Source organism: Linepithema humile, chromosome 6 (assembly GCF_040581485.1).
Source record: "Linepithema humile isolate Giens D197 chromosome 6, Lhum_UNIL_v1.0, whole genome shotgun sequence".
In the NCBI taxonomy this organism is placed as follows: Eukaryota; Metazoa; Arthropoda; class Insecta; order Hymenoptera; family Formicidae; genus Linepithema; species Linepithema humile.
The window spans coordinates 6,837,016-6,853,283 of NC_090133.1; the positions used below are offsets into that span (position 1 = coordinate 6,837,016).

The 16,268-nt window shown below is 52.5% G+C and overlaps 1 protein-coding gene across 14 annotated transcripts in view; it reads right to left on the reverse strand.

The window, feature by feature from the left end:
• The window catches only part of LOC105678312 (protein groucho), a 121,117-nt gene that overhangs the window by 24,748 nt on the left and 80,101 nt on the right, over positions 1–16,268 (reverse strand). For all 14 annotated transcript variants that reach the window (XM_067357916.1, XM_067357905.1, XM_067357906.1 and 11 more), the window contains one exon: positions 1,329–1,466. In XM_067357916.1, the coding sequence (XP_067214017.1) occupies positions 1,329–1,466 (138 nt within the window). The remainder of the gene's footprint in view (positions 1–1,328; positions 1,467–16,268) is intronic.

Consider the following 16,268-nt stretch of genomic DNA (forward strand, 5'->3'; position numbering starts at 1 on the left):
TTATTTTTCAAATTTATTTCGGACCGACAATCTTGATATACAATAAATAAACGCGATATCTTTTGACACTCGAAAGCGTCGGATTTTCACGATTCAAGGCGCGTCGACTGTGTATTTCTTTTCGAATATAAAGTTACTGCATCTTAATCTTCGTGCGAATGTCCTTCTCGCGGCACCTGCATCGGCTGCCAGGCTCATCCTCAGCAGTTTTCATCGTCGCTGCCACTTGCTGACGCCGAGAGATCTGAATGGGATCGTCTTAACTCTCTCATATTGCATATCGTTGACACTTGGTAAGCGTCTTTGGTCGAGGAGTCGCGGCGTGATCGATGCAGGTGCATTTGTGCGAACGTAAGTCAATATCGTTCGCAACGTCGAGGCTTTTACAATCGCGATATCGCCGCGCGAACGTGCGTGGCGATGGTTACAGCTGCGAGTAGCTATGAGAAGGAAGAGTAATCGAGTAATCTGCCGATAGTGGCAATCTACAATCGCGATATCTACATCGCGATGCGAAGAATCCGCGAAATAATTATGTTTCTCCCGGCTTATCTATTCGCGAAATGGACCGCGCCGCGAGTGGCGTGAGCCCGCCGCGGCTTGTTCGGGGCTCGAACCGCCCCACGTAGCTAGGTGGGATTTAAGACGAGAGAGTGGAGACTAAGGCAGTCGGTATCCCGGAATCCTGCTAAGGATTTGCCGCACGTACCCCGACAACGTCGCAGATCCGTGGAAGTTTCTCCGCGGGCTGGTGCGGGGACGCGGGTCGGAGGGGTGGCTGGAATGCTGATTAGTCGGCGCTCGTGCACCGTAACACTATAACCTACCCTCGGCGGCTTGGGAAACCAGGCGGGAAGACTTCGGATAAGATTCAGGAAGGGAGACAGAGAGAGAGAGAGAGAGGGAGAGACAGAGAGAGAAGCAAAGGCGGCTATATAGGTGGCGAGAGAGGATGCGGCGGGCGATAAGGATGAAGAGAGAAGGACCGGAGGTGAGGCGGGGTCGACACGAAGCGAAGGAAGACGGAGAATCGGGGGTAAGCGAAGCCGGTGGCTTAATAGGGAGGAAATTGAGTGCTCGAGCAATATTGAGGAGGATTCGGGATTCGCCAGGATCGTATCCGTCCCGTCCGCTTTTGGATTCCTCGGACGTGCATCGGCTTCCACAGCGCGGCGTATTCGTCAGGGGTTCTCCACTCGCCGCAAATGCTTTTCACGCTGCCCGCGCATTTGGCCGAGTGTGTCACGAGCATGAACGTCGCGCGATCCGACGACAATGCCGGCGACGGAAGGTCCGGTCTTTGTAACAAGCAATACTGTTACACTCACCCCGATGATAGCGTTGAGCTCGGTCATGGTCACTTGTTTGGCTCTGTCGACCGCCGTGGCGACTTGCTGCTGATGCTCCTGTGAGAGAAACGGCAGGATCTGTGCAATGATAGCGTTCAACCTCTTCGCTATCTCCGTCTGAAAAAGAAATGTCAATAACATTCGTTAGAAAAATATAAAAACTTTCTTCTTAAAAGAAATATTATTACACTAGCTTGTGAATTTTTATACTTGTATTTATTCGATTATATTTATATTCTACAAACCCCCTCTCTCAACTGGAAAATTATCGAGTAGAAAAAGTGTAAAAAGTAGGAAACAAAAAAATTCACTCGGCACTCGGTGTTTTTCCCCTTCGACAAGCATCACACTATGACGGAAGGGTGTACACGATTGTAGTGTGCGCGCCCGTGCCTCGGGGCGGCTTGTTCCGGATCGTTAAGAAAGGTAAGGACTAGCTTAACGCGCCCCCTCGCAAAGGAAACGAGTGAAGATGCAGGTGCGGCATAACCGACCGAGGGTGTTTACGACGCCCTCCGGCTGGAAGAGACTGCCTGAATTAAATTAAATCCAGGCAAGATTGCCGCAGTGGCGTAGGTATATCCGCGTCGTTCCAACGTGCCCCGTAATTTCGCCGATCGCTATTCTAAAATCGGTAGTCTGATTTATTCCAAGCTTCCACCCGTCACGCTCGATGGGGATTTATCGCTCGGGATTTATCGCTTTTTGCAGGAACGTCCGTCGTTTGAAGGTAACATTGAATTTTTTATCTCGATAGTCGGATGTTACCGCGATTGTTTGCGATCCAATATCTAATGCGTATAACTTATCTCGGCGGGTAAAATAATTCATGCGCCTCGTCACTCGATCTGCGCTAATTTCCGCGAATATGCAGAAGCGAAACTAACCGTCATTGGGTAATCGCGCACAGATCTACGCGCCAGGCCAGGTAACTCGGCATAATAATAATTCACACGGCGCAACATCACACAGCGCGGAACTCCATTTAATTATCGCGGAATCAACAGGCGGCGCACGGAACGCGAAGCACGGAACATTTTCGACGCTTTCGTCGAGAAAATGAAATCACTTAATTACCTCGACAAAGCGGCGGCCCCGGCGCTCGTTTCCCCGCCAACGCGTTGAATTCGCACGCTCGAGAGACGCGGAAGCGGAAGCCGCCGATTCGTCGTGGTACAGGAAACAAACCGCCGGTCTCTACGTGCCTTATTCCCTCCCCGCTGTCTCCCCCGTCCCGTTCCCGGCTACTCGTAAACGCCCCGAAAATATAAGCCCGGCGAGCTCGCGGCTTGATATAAACGCGAGCTCTTCCGTCAACGCGTTTTCGCCGCCGCTTAAACGAGCCTCGGATGCTAATTGAAATATCGCCAGGCCACTGAAATTCTTGGCAAGTTTCCCTCCCTCGAGCACATCTCGGCATCTCAGCGAACGAACAGAGTGCGAAAGAGAGAGAGAGAGAGAGAGAGAGAGAGAGAGAGAGAGAAAGAGAGAGAGAGAAAGAGACAAAAAGAGAGTGGAGCGAAGAAAGAGGCAAGAGAGAACACGAAGAGGAGGACCTGTTTTAATTACTCGTCGTGCTGTGAGTGCTGGTTATTAAGGCGCTAATTATAACGTACGCGAAAATGAGTCGAGCTATTCGCGAGACATTGCGTACGGGAACCCAGAGAGTTTACGTAGCATACAAGCGCGCGCGCGCGAATGCGTGCGAATACAAAACAAGCAGCTTTTATGAAACATCAAAATTTTCAAAGTATATTCCACATCTGAAAACGCGTATAAAAGAAAGTAACAAGAGATATTTAGAAAATATATTTAATATCCAAGAGCTCTGACTGCGCTAAATAAATATTGATATATCCGTACATTTAATTTTGACATGTTTCCTTAATAAAGAAATTACTCGTATTACGCGTATTAAGCGTGTTTAACGATTGACGTCTGAAAACAACGCGATCATTATCGCGGTGGAACTTGAATATACTCGAATTGTTCGCAAAGATAACACGTAGAATGTGTTTCGTAACATGCGGTAAAGTTCCATCTACTCGACATACTGCACGGCAGTTTGCGGCAGAACCAGAAGATTCCGAGTGAGTGGTGGAACGGGGAGGAAGGGTGAGAGGACATTGTGGGCGAGAAATGGTGGCGGCTCTCTCTAGGAAGGAAGGGACGGCGACGGGGATGGAACCGTTGCAAACGTAATTGCGTTGCCAAGAAGTTTTCCCCGGGTGAGAGGTAACCAAGAAAATAATGAATGGCTCGGATGCTCCACCGCTGCTCTCTCGCGTCGCGGGAGAAACAGAGGAAAAGAGAAAGAGAAAGAGAAAGAGAGAGAAAGAGAGAGAAAGAGAGAGAAAGGGAGAGAGAGAGAGAAAAAGAGGAAGGCGGAAAGGGAGAAATGGCAGAAGTAGAGAAACGAGAAACCGAGTTTTGGCCTCCGCGGTGTTCTCGTTGTCCCGGATTTCACACGGGGGAGAGATGAAAACCTCGCCGCGCGAACGAATTTTTCTCTCCCCGTGCCAAATTGGACCGGCGAAGATTGCTCTACTCCGCGCGGAGTCTTTCATAGCGCGAATGGCTTTTTCTTTAAAATAGCATTCGCAAAGAGCGCTATTATTCGCCATCGAAGTATCGGGAGAAAACCGCGAGATTTCCGCGGCAATCCAGGCTTAATCAAGAGACGCGTTAGCGTCTAGCGGGGAGCCACGCAAAATCCTCGATACGCGTTTTTCAAGAATTTTTCCTCTCCGCCCATCTGCGTTCCTTTTAACGTTATGAGAAGTCGTGACGTGCCGGAACGGAAGACGCAGATGCCCCGGCTCGTAATATCGCGAAAACCGCAAGAAGCTCTCGCAAAGTGCCATTCCCCTCCCTTCCTGCTTGTGTATGTATATATATATATATATATACACATATATACACACACACACACACCGCTGTTGTGTCGCGCACGTGAAGACACACGTACACACGTAGGACGCGCGGCTACGAGCACACGTGTACCTTCAGAGGAAAATCAGGCACTCTCCCCGAGACGCTCTCTCCCATACATCTAAATAAACACTATAGCGTACGTCTAAAAGCAGGCAGCAACATTCACGGCATGAAAATGCAAAGCGCCCGACGAGTGCCGTCGATAAAATTCCTTGCCTGTAAAACGGTGACGTGAACCGAATGCTCTCTCGCCAACTCCGGGGCCCGGCCCTCGATACTGCCGATAATCCGATATTCGAAGCTGCCTCGAGAGGAGGCGGGCCTCCGCCGCGCGAATCCGGCTGTGCATCTATACTATGCACCGAATATCGAGGAGCGCCCCGACCTCTTATCTCTCATCGCGCGTCATGTCTTTATCCTTCGATAAACTTTATCCTTCGCGCTGCGCCGGAAAATGTTTCATCGAAGAATCAGCATCCAGCATCGCGAGAGACAGAGAGAGAGAGAGAGAGAGAGAGAGAGAGAGAGAGAGAGAGAGAGAGAGAGAGAGAGAGAGAGAGAGAGAGAGAGAGAGAGAGAGAGAGTTTGCGGCAACAAAGCCACGCTAGCCGCCAACCTCTGTCGACCAGCCGGAAGCCGTTACTTGCGCTAACGAGTAAACCAACGGCTGCTCGTCGGACTTTGGTGGTATTATGCTGCGCGAGCAAATAAACTGGCGTGTTCGGCTAACTCCCTGGTTTCTGGTAAGCCCCTGCACACCGGCGGCGGTTCTCGCTCGCTCACTCGCCCACTTGCTCGCTCACTCGCTCGGCCCGTAAAGCCCGGCTAACGTCCGCGTGATTGCAATATCCCGCGGCTTGCGGAGAATACCGGATGTAGCCGTGTGTACGCGCGCGCATCTGTGTACACACGCGCTGGACCACCGAGTGCGCGAAAGCGAGTGGGTGGATTAGGGGATAGAAGAGCAAAAGCGAGACGCGAAAGGGAGAAAGAGAGACGGAGAAGAGAAAGTGTGCGTGTGAGAGAGAGAGAGAGGGAGAGAGAGAGAGAGAGAGAAAGAGAGGAAGAGCGACCGTTAAGGTATACGACGAGCCGAAAACTCGTTGTCCGCCGTTGTTTCGCCCGTTGCGTCCCGTTACACCGAAAGTTAGATTAAATCAATTTTCCGTCCCGCGACGCGACGAGTCGCGTCAGCTAGTTTTCATCACGCCGTGAAACAGCCGACGCGTAGAGCCAGCAGCAACAACGGCTCTCTTCCCGCCGCCGCCGCCGCCGCTGCCGCCGCCGCCGCCGCGCGCGACGACGTGAAAAGAATCGATAATGCGCCGTGTCTTTTGTTCCATCTATCGCCGCGTGTCGGGTATTGTCGACGATGGTGCGCGACGCCGTTGACAAATAGGTCAAACGCTGTAACAGCAGAAATTCGATACGGACAACATGAGAGAGAGTTTGCCTCCCCCCCCCCCCCCTCGCCCCTTCAACGGTTTATCCGCAATAACGCCGCTATATAACTACGATATCTGTGCGAACGAGCTCTTCGAAAATATCGACCGTATCCGAATCGCGAAATCGTTTAGATCGCGCGGATTGGATGCGAAGTAACGCGTAAAAAAAAAAAAAAGAGACAGAGAGAGGTAAAAACCGTTTGAAGCGTCGTTCCAACCGGCGGTTCTGTGTCACGCGTGATGAATACGCACGCAGGATTTATCCAGGAGATGAGTCGCGCGGGCAACACGCAAGCGAAACAGCCGCAACGCCTGAAATTGCTCGTATAAATATTGAAGCTCGCCATTTTCATTCGGTTAATTCTCCGCGGTGGACGCGGTCCGGGAGAACCGCGATGAAATTTTATGCGCTTCGCGCGTCTCTCGACGTCGGCCGCCCTGCAACACGATGCAGCACGCATGTGATCTCGTTCGCGAATAAAAAAAAAAAGGGAAAGGGAGAGGGGGAGAGAGAGAGAGAGAGAGAGAGAGAGAGAGAGAGAGAGAGAGAATGTCGGTATCGTGCAAAATGGCCGATTCACTAACTCGAATAACTCGAATCACCTTTAAACGAATTATTGGAACGAACGAGTTACGAATGACGATGATATACGAAATACGCCGGTTGTGCATTGCATCGGCGATTGTTGCACCGCGAGATGAAGGATACAATTGCCAATTCGCGATGATGCGGCAATTTCCGATTTCGATCACACTTTAATATCGGCGTTTGCGCTACGCTAAGTTTAACACAAATTTAATTATTCGCGGCGAATTTTTAGCTTGATACAATCGAATTTACAATCACGGTCTCAGATTATTAAAAGTCCGAACATACGATTCCACATTGCGAGCAGAATTTGCGAATCCGAGAACGAAGACAGTTCGGCGAACATAGCTCAGGCCAATCTCCGAAGACAGAGGAGCAATCGACCAGACGCCCGATAGAGAGTCGAGAGGGTGCATTGTGCGCGAACGTTCGAGGGTAAACAGGCTACAATCAATTCGGGGTTCGTCGTGGTCGCGCAACGAGGGCGGCGAGGGGTGACTTGGAGTGGCCGCAATTCGGAGAACATCCACAGCCCGTGTGTACCGGAGGGGGGGAGACGTACATGAACGCGAATACGAAGTGTGGTACAGCGCGTATGTGTGTATATATGTGTGTGATCCGAGAGAGAGAGAGAGAGAGAACGAGAGAAACCGGAGTCGTTGTTGCCACTAGCAGTCGGTATTGCCGTCACCAGCTACATCGTCGCGCTAGAAATGCCGCGACACCGGGGACGAGAGAGAGGGCGGGCAAGACGGAAAGGACCTCAGGTTCCGGCTAGAGATCCCCGAGTCGACGAGGGGGATACGAAGAAAGGGACGGGGGCTCGCTGGAGAGAAGGATAAGTGGTACTCGAGTTGCAGCAGCTCGGCAAGGCAGAGACCCGGCACAGACGGCCCGACCCCGAAAGATCGAGATGTTTGGATGTTTGAACGTCGGAGTGCTGTCTCAGCACTCGAGCTTCCATCCATCCTTCCCATTCCTTTCCCTTCCTCCCCGCCCTTCCTACCCCTTCGCCCCTTCGCCCCTCTTCGCCTCTCTTCAAGAGTGTCCCGATCTCGCGCGATACTGAGAATCTACCGGATGGCCGGAGTCATTTCCCGACTCGTCCGAGAGGCGTGGAAGAGGCTGCGCAGGAATCCTCGACTGCAACGACTCACAAATAACGAAGTAACCGAGAGTGGTTTACCCATCGTCGCTCGCTCGCTCGCTCGCTATCTCCTCCTTTTCCACGCATGGCGTAAAAATGAGTATTTACAGAGAATGCGGAAAGCTGCGCGGAGAAGTCGAATAAAGCTTTTCTATCTCTCACGCGTGTATCCGGTTGTCCGACTTCTCGGCGTTCATCCTCTTTCGCGGGCGAGACACGACTTTGTAAAGCTTGGCGAAGCGATCAATCAGCGCGAGTGTCAGTAGATTAAGGCCGGCAAATTAGCGGCGCTCGGGATATTAAACGATCGGAATACCCGTTTCTCGATGCGCGTGGCCGTGATAGCGCCGGTGGGCAGCCAATAACAGCAGCGAACCTTGACTCGGCTATTAAGAGGTACGTACGATCCGGGGCTGTCGGAAGGATGTTGAGAGAGAGAGAGAGAGAGAGAGAGAGAGCGAACCACTACTATCACGGGTGGCCGCAGCAACGACCTCGAGAGAACATCTCATCTCGAGATGAACGTGTTATCGAGCGGCGCGATAACGTTGTAGACAGCATACGCAACGGCGTCTTTGATTATTATTATGATCATGTCGCTGCTACAGACACCGAGATGCCTCGTCGTTGAGCTGGTAAACGACGTATCGTTTAAATATTTACGCGTCGGACGGGCGTGGATCGATCTTTTTCGTAAATGTCATCGCGCGGGGACTCGCCTCGTCGGCGCTCGCCTGACGAATCTTGGACGAGAAGAGCGAGCGAGAGAGAAAGAGAGAGACGCAGTTGATAATCCCGACCGCAGCAACGTATTCGTGTGGCTCTGTGCGCGTATATACGGTGGTCACTCTCTGGTCGAAGCGATGCGGAGCCGGCAGAGACCGCTAAGCCCACCTGATATGTCCTCTCTGCTCCGCTACTATTACTATCTCTCTCTCTCTCTCTCTCACTCTCGTTCCCGGTCGCCCTCTCACCCTTCGCCGCCGCCGCTGACCCTTTCCTTTGCACCCTGCCGAGGGGCAGTCCGCTTTCGAACCGCAAGCCGCAACGGGCTACTGCCTTGATTAAACGCGCCATAGACCGCCATTATCGCTGATTGCGCTAAACATTAACGGACCGGCCGTCGAGGCCGACCGACCTCTACCTGCTCTCCACCCTTTCGAGTTCGAATCCTCGCACAGTGTGCACAGTGCCCTTCTCTCTAACGGTACGCTATTACCGATACGGGGTGAATTTCGGAGTGAAACGTGAATCTTCATCCGCCGAGCCGTCCGTTACCGCGTGTCTTTGACAAGTGCCTCGCGATCGCTCCCATCGGCAATCGATTTCCCATTTCCGCGATTAACGACGCATTACACCGGATCGATTTGCAGGATCGCGCGCGTGAATCGAAATTGAATCTACGTCAAATCTCATTTACGAATGTATCGCATGAGCACCACCGACGACGACGACATCGACGACGACGACGACGATAACGACGACGATGCCAAGCGGCGCGCAGCATGTAGCGCGCTTGTCTCGAGCGTAAACGCGACCCGCGGTAATCAACGCCGGGAGAAGTCGAGCATGGGACTGAATGACATCCATCGCGGCGCAAAGCGAGCAAATTAGTGCCGTGGCAAGCGAGCAGGGTCGTCCTACCTACCTACCTACCTACCCCCCACCTACCCTACGGACGCCGTTAAGGCGCCTCGTTAAGAGTCCCCCGCGCCCCGCGCACTTCCCTTCTCACGGTCTCATTCCACCGTACAGCCCAGTGTCTTGACACTTCTCCACCGTAACGCCCGAGCGCCTCGGGCCTGGGGATGCATTCGCCACGGGCGTCGTCAACGACAACTACGACAAACGAGGACGACGACGACGACGACGGCAATCCGCATTGCCGACTCGACTTTACGACCGCCCCCACGCCTCCCGGCACACCCACCGAAACACCAAGAAAATTATCGTCGCCCCGGCGACCCTCGTAATTCTCCAGCGCGGCGAATACCGGGGAAAACAAGACCTTCCTTCCTTCCTCGTCCCGCTCACCCCCGCGCCGCGTCCGTGGGGTTAGCTCTCGCGCAGGAAGTACAATTAACTTAACGCTAATTGCGAGATGAAGACCGAGCGGAGCGGCGGAGCCTTGCCTCCGGCAATTCGCAGACTCAATTACTCAGTCATATGATACGGCGATTAACCGCGCCAGTTTCCTTTATGTCTCTCTTTCTCTCTCCCCCTCTCCGCCGACTCCCCCGACTCTTTCCGCGTTACGAGAGACGCCGAAATCACGCGGCTTAACGGCGGCCGCGGCGTAAACACCGACGAGAGTGAATGAATAAACTGCATTTCGACATAAAGCACACTGTACCCACTAAATTAGCAAATCCGAAATTCAAGCTTAAAAATCAACAAAAACCACAATTACATATATCCCGCGTTCAAAGGAAAACAAAGATAATACTTCTTTTTAATTCAGAAGGTGAAATGTTAAACGAGATGACTGCGACGGCGCGATAAAAATCGGTCCTAACGACGTTTATCATTTTCCTCTCTCGTCGGTTTCAGCCCCGGCTCGTCGAAAACGAGCGCCACCGGAATCGGCAAGAGAGCGGCGCATAGGCGAGAGGGTATAACGCGATATAAAGTACGGCAAAGCGGGCAAAGGGGCGATCTCTTAACGACACCCCTAGTACGAGAGGGCTCGAGGGTTCGTTCCACCCTCTGGTTGATAGCTGACATAACGCTAACGCCTCGGCTCGTCGATAAAAGTGCCAGAGGCCTCGACTGCATAAAGCCGACAGCAGGGGTGACTACACGTCCGCGTCGACTATAGGGCAAACACGTAAATACACCCGCAAGGCGTGTATCTCGAGAGGGTGACGCCGCCAATCTCTATACCCGCCGGGCGCAAATTAGACCCTTCCCCCCTGCACCTCCCGCACACCGACGCACCGCTCCTTCTGCTCGAACAGCCAACGGTCGGAGAGCTTCTTATCGCGCGTGCACTCACTCGTGACTTTGATCAACTCTCGGAACGATATCGAGAACGGTCGAACATAAATACCAAACATATTTAATTCCTCCACGGTTCACTCTGTCAGCGAACGAGGATATAGGATCTGTGTAGTCTCCCGATAAGAAATGCAAATGTGAGAAGCGGTCTAACCGGAATGCATAACGGCGAAACAGAAATCTTATCACATAAAGCAGCGTCCGGCGCAGCGAGAGAGACTTAAATAAAGATAGCGCCCGTCTCGAGAATAGACTCTCTTAGAACCCCAAGACGATGATAATGGACTGCAAGGTAGCGTCTTCTTTCCTCGGACCACCCACCGCGCGCGCTGCTGCACCTGTACACCTCTCGCGATGCACAGGCGCGCGCGCGCGGACCGGGCTTTTACAGTTTAAATACAATACTTGCAGCGAAATGGAAATGAGAAGGATGCCGCGACACGGAGAAGGAGATACGGCGAGGGAAGCGAGGATCCGTCGTAAAAGACGTACGAGTGATAAAAGCGATGTTAACGCTGCCGAGAAGCTATCAGGGCTGGTAGTTAGCCTTCGAAGGGGTGTGAAAGGGAGGTGCGCCGGCCGCGAGAGTGTCTCTACGCGGATCTCAAATCCCGAGAGCCCATCTCGGCAGCGTTTCCCTTTCCCTCGAAGGCGAATCCCTTGGACTCCGAGTTTAACGGCCGCGGTTATGCGCGGCCGTAGCGCCGCGAGTTTTACTGCGAAAAATTTAAGTGGCCGTTTGGAGACGCGAGAATTAAACGTATCCCCTCGCGTGTTTCGCCTCGAGAATCTTGAATATAAGCGCTGAAAAAAAGGGGGAAGGGGAGTGATAAAAATTTACGACCGTCCGCGATCGTGTATCGCGCTTGTACTCGCGCTTGTACCGCGATAATTTCAGATAATATCCACGCGCAAGATTATTATGTAGACAAGTTAGTTAAAATCGCCATACATCGAAGGTGAAAAGGAGAGATAACGCGGTTGAGAAAGGAAAAAGTTGCCCCTTTCGAGAGGAAAATTGAGAGATACTTAAATTCGCATCGCTCATACGCGAAACGAATTCCATTTCCGATAAGATATATCAAAGCCGGACCAGTCTGCGCCAGCTTGAACCAGTGCGAGATAAATAACTCGGCTTTCTGCTCGCGGAAAAAGGAAAGAACGCGATTTGATTCGATACTCCGGCGAAGACCATTTGCCGCGGATAAAACCATCCTCGGGTCGCGACGTCTCCGTGCAGCATATCCTTCTTATCCGCGGGGCAAAAGAGGTGGTAGATATTGTGCGCGCGCGGAGGGGAAGGGGGGGGGGAGAAAAAGAGACCGCGGTTGAAGGAACTTATCGTGTTGAGAGATCGCGAGCATGGAGGACGTGTATCGAGTACACGGCACCCCCCGCCGATATCGCGGATTCCTGCGCTGAAAGCACACACCATCCGGCGTATATATCCGTACATACGCGTATACGTATTGTACATATGTACACCGCCGGCGGATGCATACGCGCGTTCCCGCGACACCGCGAGAAAAGGAGGACGCAGACGCGCCAAGGTAGACATTTCTGTGTGTATATTTTATTGTGCACATATTGCGAACCGTTCTCCGCCAAGCCGCACGGCACACACGAACGCGTGTCAAACTCACACCGACGCGGCTACACGCTGCTCTCGCTAGGATCTCTCCTGCGGGGAGTCGGGGACGGCGAGGTCGAGGGAGCTGGATCGCACGAGTCGCGGTCGTGGTTGGGCGAGGTCGAGGGAGGAAAAGCGAGAGGAGGGCGCGCGGGAGGGCAAGCGTGGAGAGGTCGGCGGCGGTGGCGTGGAGAGCTCGATTTTTCCGATAGCAAATTTTGCTCTTCGCTTTTTCCCCCCTCCAACCCCCTCGGAACCAACACACCGAGCCACCGCCGCCGATGCGTCCCCACCGTCAACCACCGCCAACCCCGACCGACACCACCACCACCGCCCCCCCCATCCACCCCCCAGCGGCGGCTCCCGGGTTTCCCCTTCCGGCGTGTGCACCCTGTTCTACCCCGCCGACACCAACGTTCCATTCGTTCCTCCGCCCGTCGCGACGGCCCGGACTCGCCCTCTTTTTTCTCCCTTCTGCCCACGGCCGCCCCCGTGCTCTCCCCATCGCCTCCCTTCTCTCGTCCCTCGCCCTCCGGCCCCGTTTCCCTCTCAATCACCATCTGCTCCTCCGCCTCCACCTGGCGCGGCCCGACCGATCAAACCAGTGGCACTGCAGACACAATAAAAACGGGAAAAAAAGCGGCGGCGGCCGCGCACACATTTCGCGCAGTCACTATCTCTCCCTTTTTCTCTCTTCCCTTCTCTCGCTTTTCCTCTCTCGCGAGCAAGGGATGGTGATGCCGGACGCTTTTGAGAAGTTATTCATGAAGCACCTGACGAGATTCCTCGGCTATTTTTTTTCCAGTCGCGAACGTGCGAAGCTCTTGATAAAAAAATATCCAAGCACACACAGTTTTATGGACGTCGAAACTCGTTTCATTTGTCCGTGGATCGCGTCTTCCAAGTCGCTCGGCCAATTCCACGACAGTTGTTTCGATTTCGATGAATTAAAATCGAAGCAACACACCGCGCAAAATCGCGATTAGTCAGTTATTTTTTTTATTGTTCCGAGAGAAAGGCGGAGCCACGCGCCAGCGAGGGACCGCGGACCGAGCGGGTATTGACCATCCGATATCGATATTTCGCGACGCTTTATCGCGGACGTGCTCGTTAAACCGATAAATGAATAATGAGCGCACTGTATATGGGATGGATATGGAGAGACAACCAGGGGAGACAAGCGCCCGCGGGGTGGCGAGCCGCGAGGGGAGTCCTGGAAACGCGCGGGGCGGGTGACGCGCGAGGGGGAGGGAAACGAGCGAACCAGCGAATCGGACAAAACAACGAAATCGAATCACTCGTGGTGGCCGCCCGTACTTTTCATGCGTGAATTTTCCGACTGCCCCGACACGTACTGCAGCTGCGGAATCGCCGGTAATAGCGTTAGTAAAATCGAGAGTAATGCCTGAAAGCGTTTACAATACGCATCGCTTCCTACAAATAAAAACGTGGGCAAGCGGGCGGGTGAGCGCGCGCGCGCGCGCGCTATCACCGCCGCCGCCGTCGGACGCAACAAAGCGCGACCGCGTGGTCATCGTTCGATGACACACGACGAAACGGGTCAAAATCAAACGACACCCGACTCATGACACAACAATTTCGGTTCTCCACCGGCACGGGAAAAAGTGAATAAGAAAATCGATGCGTTCACAACAATGAAGCATCGCGGGTACTTGGTTTGCGCCATTAAATTCTCTCGGCATCGATATCTCGTGACTCGGTGATTTTTATCGACACTTCCGTAATGCTCGATATTTAATACACGCGTATTTGCGTGTACCGTATTAATTAACTAAAAACTTATCGAGTTAACACAGACGTTTATAGCCGTGCGATATATCCGCAAACTATCCGGCAAGCGTGATTCCGGCTGACAATGATTATCGTACAGGTGTAACAGGAAAACGTAACAGCTCGGTTGCGGTCAGACGGCCGACGATGATGACAGTAATTGCCGAGAATTAGCGACGTTAATAACCTCCAGGCGGGAGGGAGGGAGGAAGGGAGGGAGAGAGAGCGAGCGGACGCGCTCGCTCCCGCCATGCGTGGACACTTACGAGGGCCGGTCGGCGTTAATGTAACACCGATAAATCCCCGGCGTCGCGATATTTTGCTCTTTCGCATCGCCGGATCCGTTATTCATTCCCGCTCGTGCTTTCGCTTTTTCTGTTTTATTTCCGACGCGGGCGACAACGCCCGATCTCGTCATAAACGCGCGGGCTATTAATCGCGGGCACCGCGTGGCAGGAACGAGGCGTGTCGACGAAGCAGTGGCACGGCACTTCGATTTTATAAATATGAGGACCGGATACGCGCGCGGGTATCCGTAGCACCGTATAGCGCGCGCGTACGAGCGAATAAATCGCGCCCGCGCGCACGCGATAATACCTGATCTGATAATAATAAATCCCCGCCTGTTCGGCTGCCAGTGGCGATAAATCGCGACGGAATTAAAAGTAACAGCGATAATAATCGTCATCCCGATCCGGGAAAGTACGTGACACCGTCACGTCGCAATTTCAGAGTGCCGCCGCCGCCGCCGCCGCCGCCCGCCTCGAGTGCTTATCTCGAAGATATCGAGGGCATAAAACGGCGGATACGACACGATCGTATTGCGATTTCCTATCGGAATTTATATTCCATCGTTCCCGATACCGCATTTCACACGGTATATATATCTCGCGGCCTGCTCGAATGTCCTCGTTGGAGGGAATCCTGAAAGAGTTATGTGCCTCATTCAAGCTTAATACGTAACTTTACTACGACGAGACTTACAAGCGGAAATCCGCGTTTCGACCGTATAGAAAGATCGCCGTCCCGTTTCCGAGAATATTATCCTTCTTCCTTTTCCATCCCGCAAATCTCAGGTACTAATATTTTTATTACCTACTGATATTTTTTCAAAAATATTTGCTTCACATCGATAAGTTTAAGATTAAATATCATGGAAATTTATATGACGCAGTGAATAAAGAGTGTTGAAAATTTGTCGTGCCAATAATTTGGACAAATTCTTAACTGTTGGCATAAATGCCGCTCAGTCTGCCTAGTCACGCCTAAGATATTTGTGAACCCGTCGACACGGTTGCTCGCTTAAGCGCCCGTTCAGGAAGAGAGATAAGCAACCTGCTACCTGACTTGCCTCGCTACTGGCCTCGCGTAGAAACCCGCCGTGCGCTCAACGCGAGGTCTTATTCATGATTTGAAGGACGCATCCTGCCGGAAAAAGGAGAGGCGGTGGAAAGAATAGGCGAGACACAAAGGCGGACGTCGAGCGCGGCGGGGTGGAGGAAGCATAACGGGCTCAGCTGCTAAATATTCAATAAACGTGAGCATTACTCGTCGCTGCACGCCCACGCGCAAGATAGATTATGGAGAGGGCGTAGATGAGAGGACGGGAATATCGAGGTGGAGGCGAAGAAAGAAGGATCGCCATTCACTCTCCGGAATTTGTGATCGAGATTCCTGTCCGATAGCGCGTACAGAATGCCTCTCACCTCTCCGTGACACTCAGAAGCTACGTCTCGACGATATTAGCCGGCTTGTCGATAATACGACGAATCCACTTAGTAGTATCTGTGCCGGCACCGAAACGAGATACTTCTCAGACGCGAACAACGGATCGAAAATCCACTCCCCGAGATAACGACGGTGCAAATACGCGACTCCCCGACGAGATTTATTTCAGATTGGACCGGGCGCTCACGGCCGTTTTCGTCTTCGATCCGACGCGTCCTATAATTAAGAGACCGAGTCTCGCCGTTGCCGATCAATTAACGCGTTTCTTTTTCTCTCCCCTTCATTCCCCCCCCCCCCCCCACCCCTCGCCAGGCCTCGTCGACCCTAAATTATTCGATTGGGCACCACCTTTCTCTCGTCGTAAAAAAAAAAACAAGAAAAAAGAAAAGCAGAGATCGCTTTGAAGGAAGATGAAATCAGCGCTTCGCGGTGATGCGAGAAAAGGAAAAATTCAAATCGGCCGTTCGGTGCGTTGAATATGGATACGATGCAAGAAAAATTTGATGACGATATCTTTGTAATGCAGATTTTTTCGAAATAAATCTTTATTCAAAAATACGTAGGGCTCGACGTTGCCGATGCGCGCGAAAAAAAGAAAAGAAAAAAATTTTCCAAGAGGTATTATTTGATTTGATTTGATCGCGCCACGTGGAGAGGT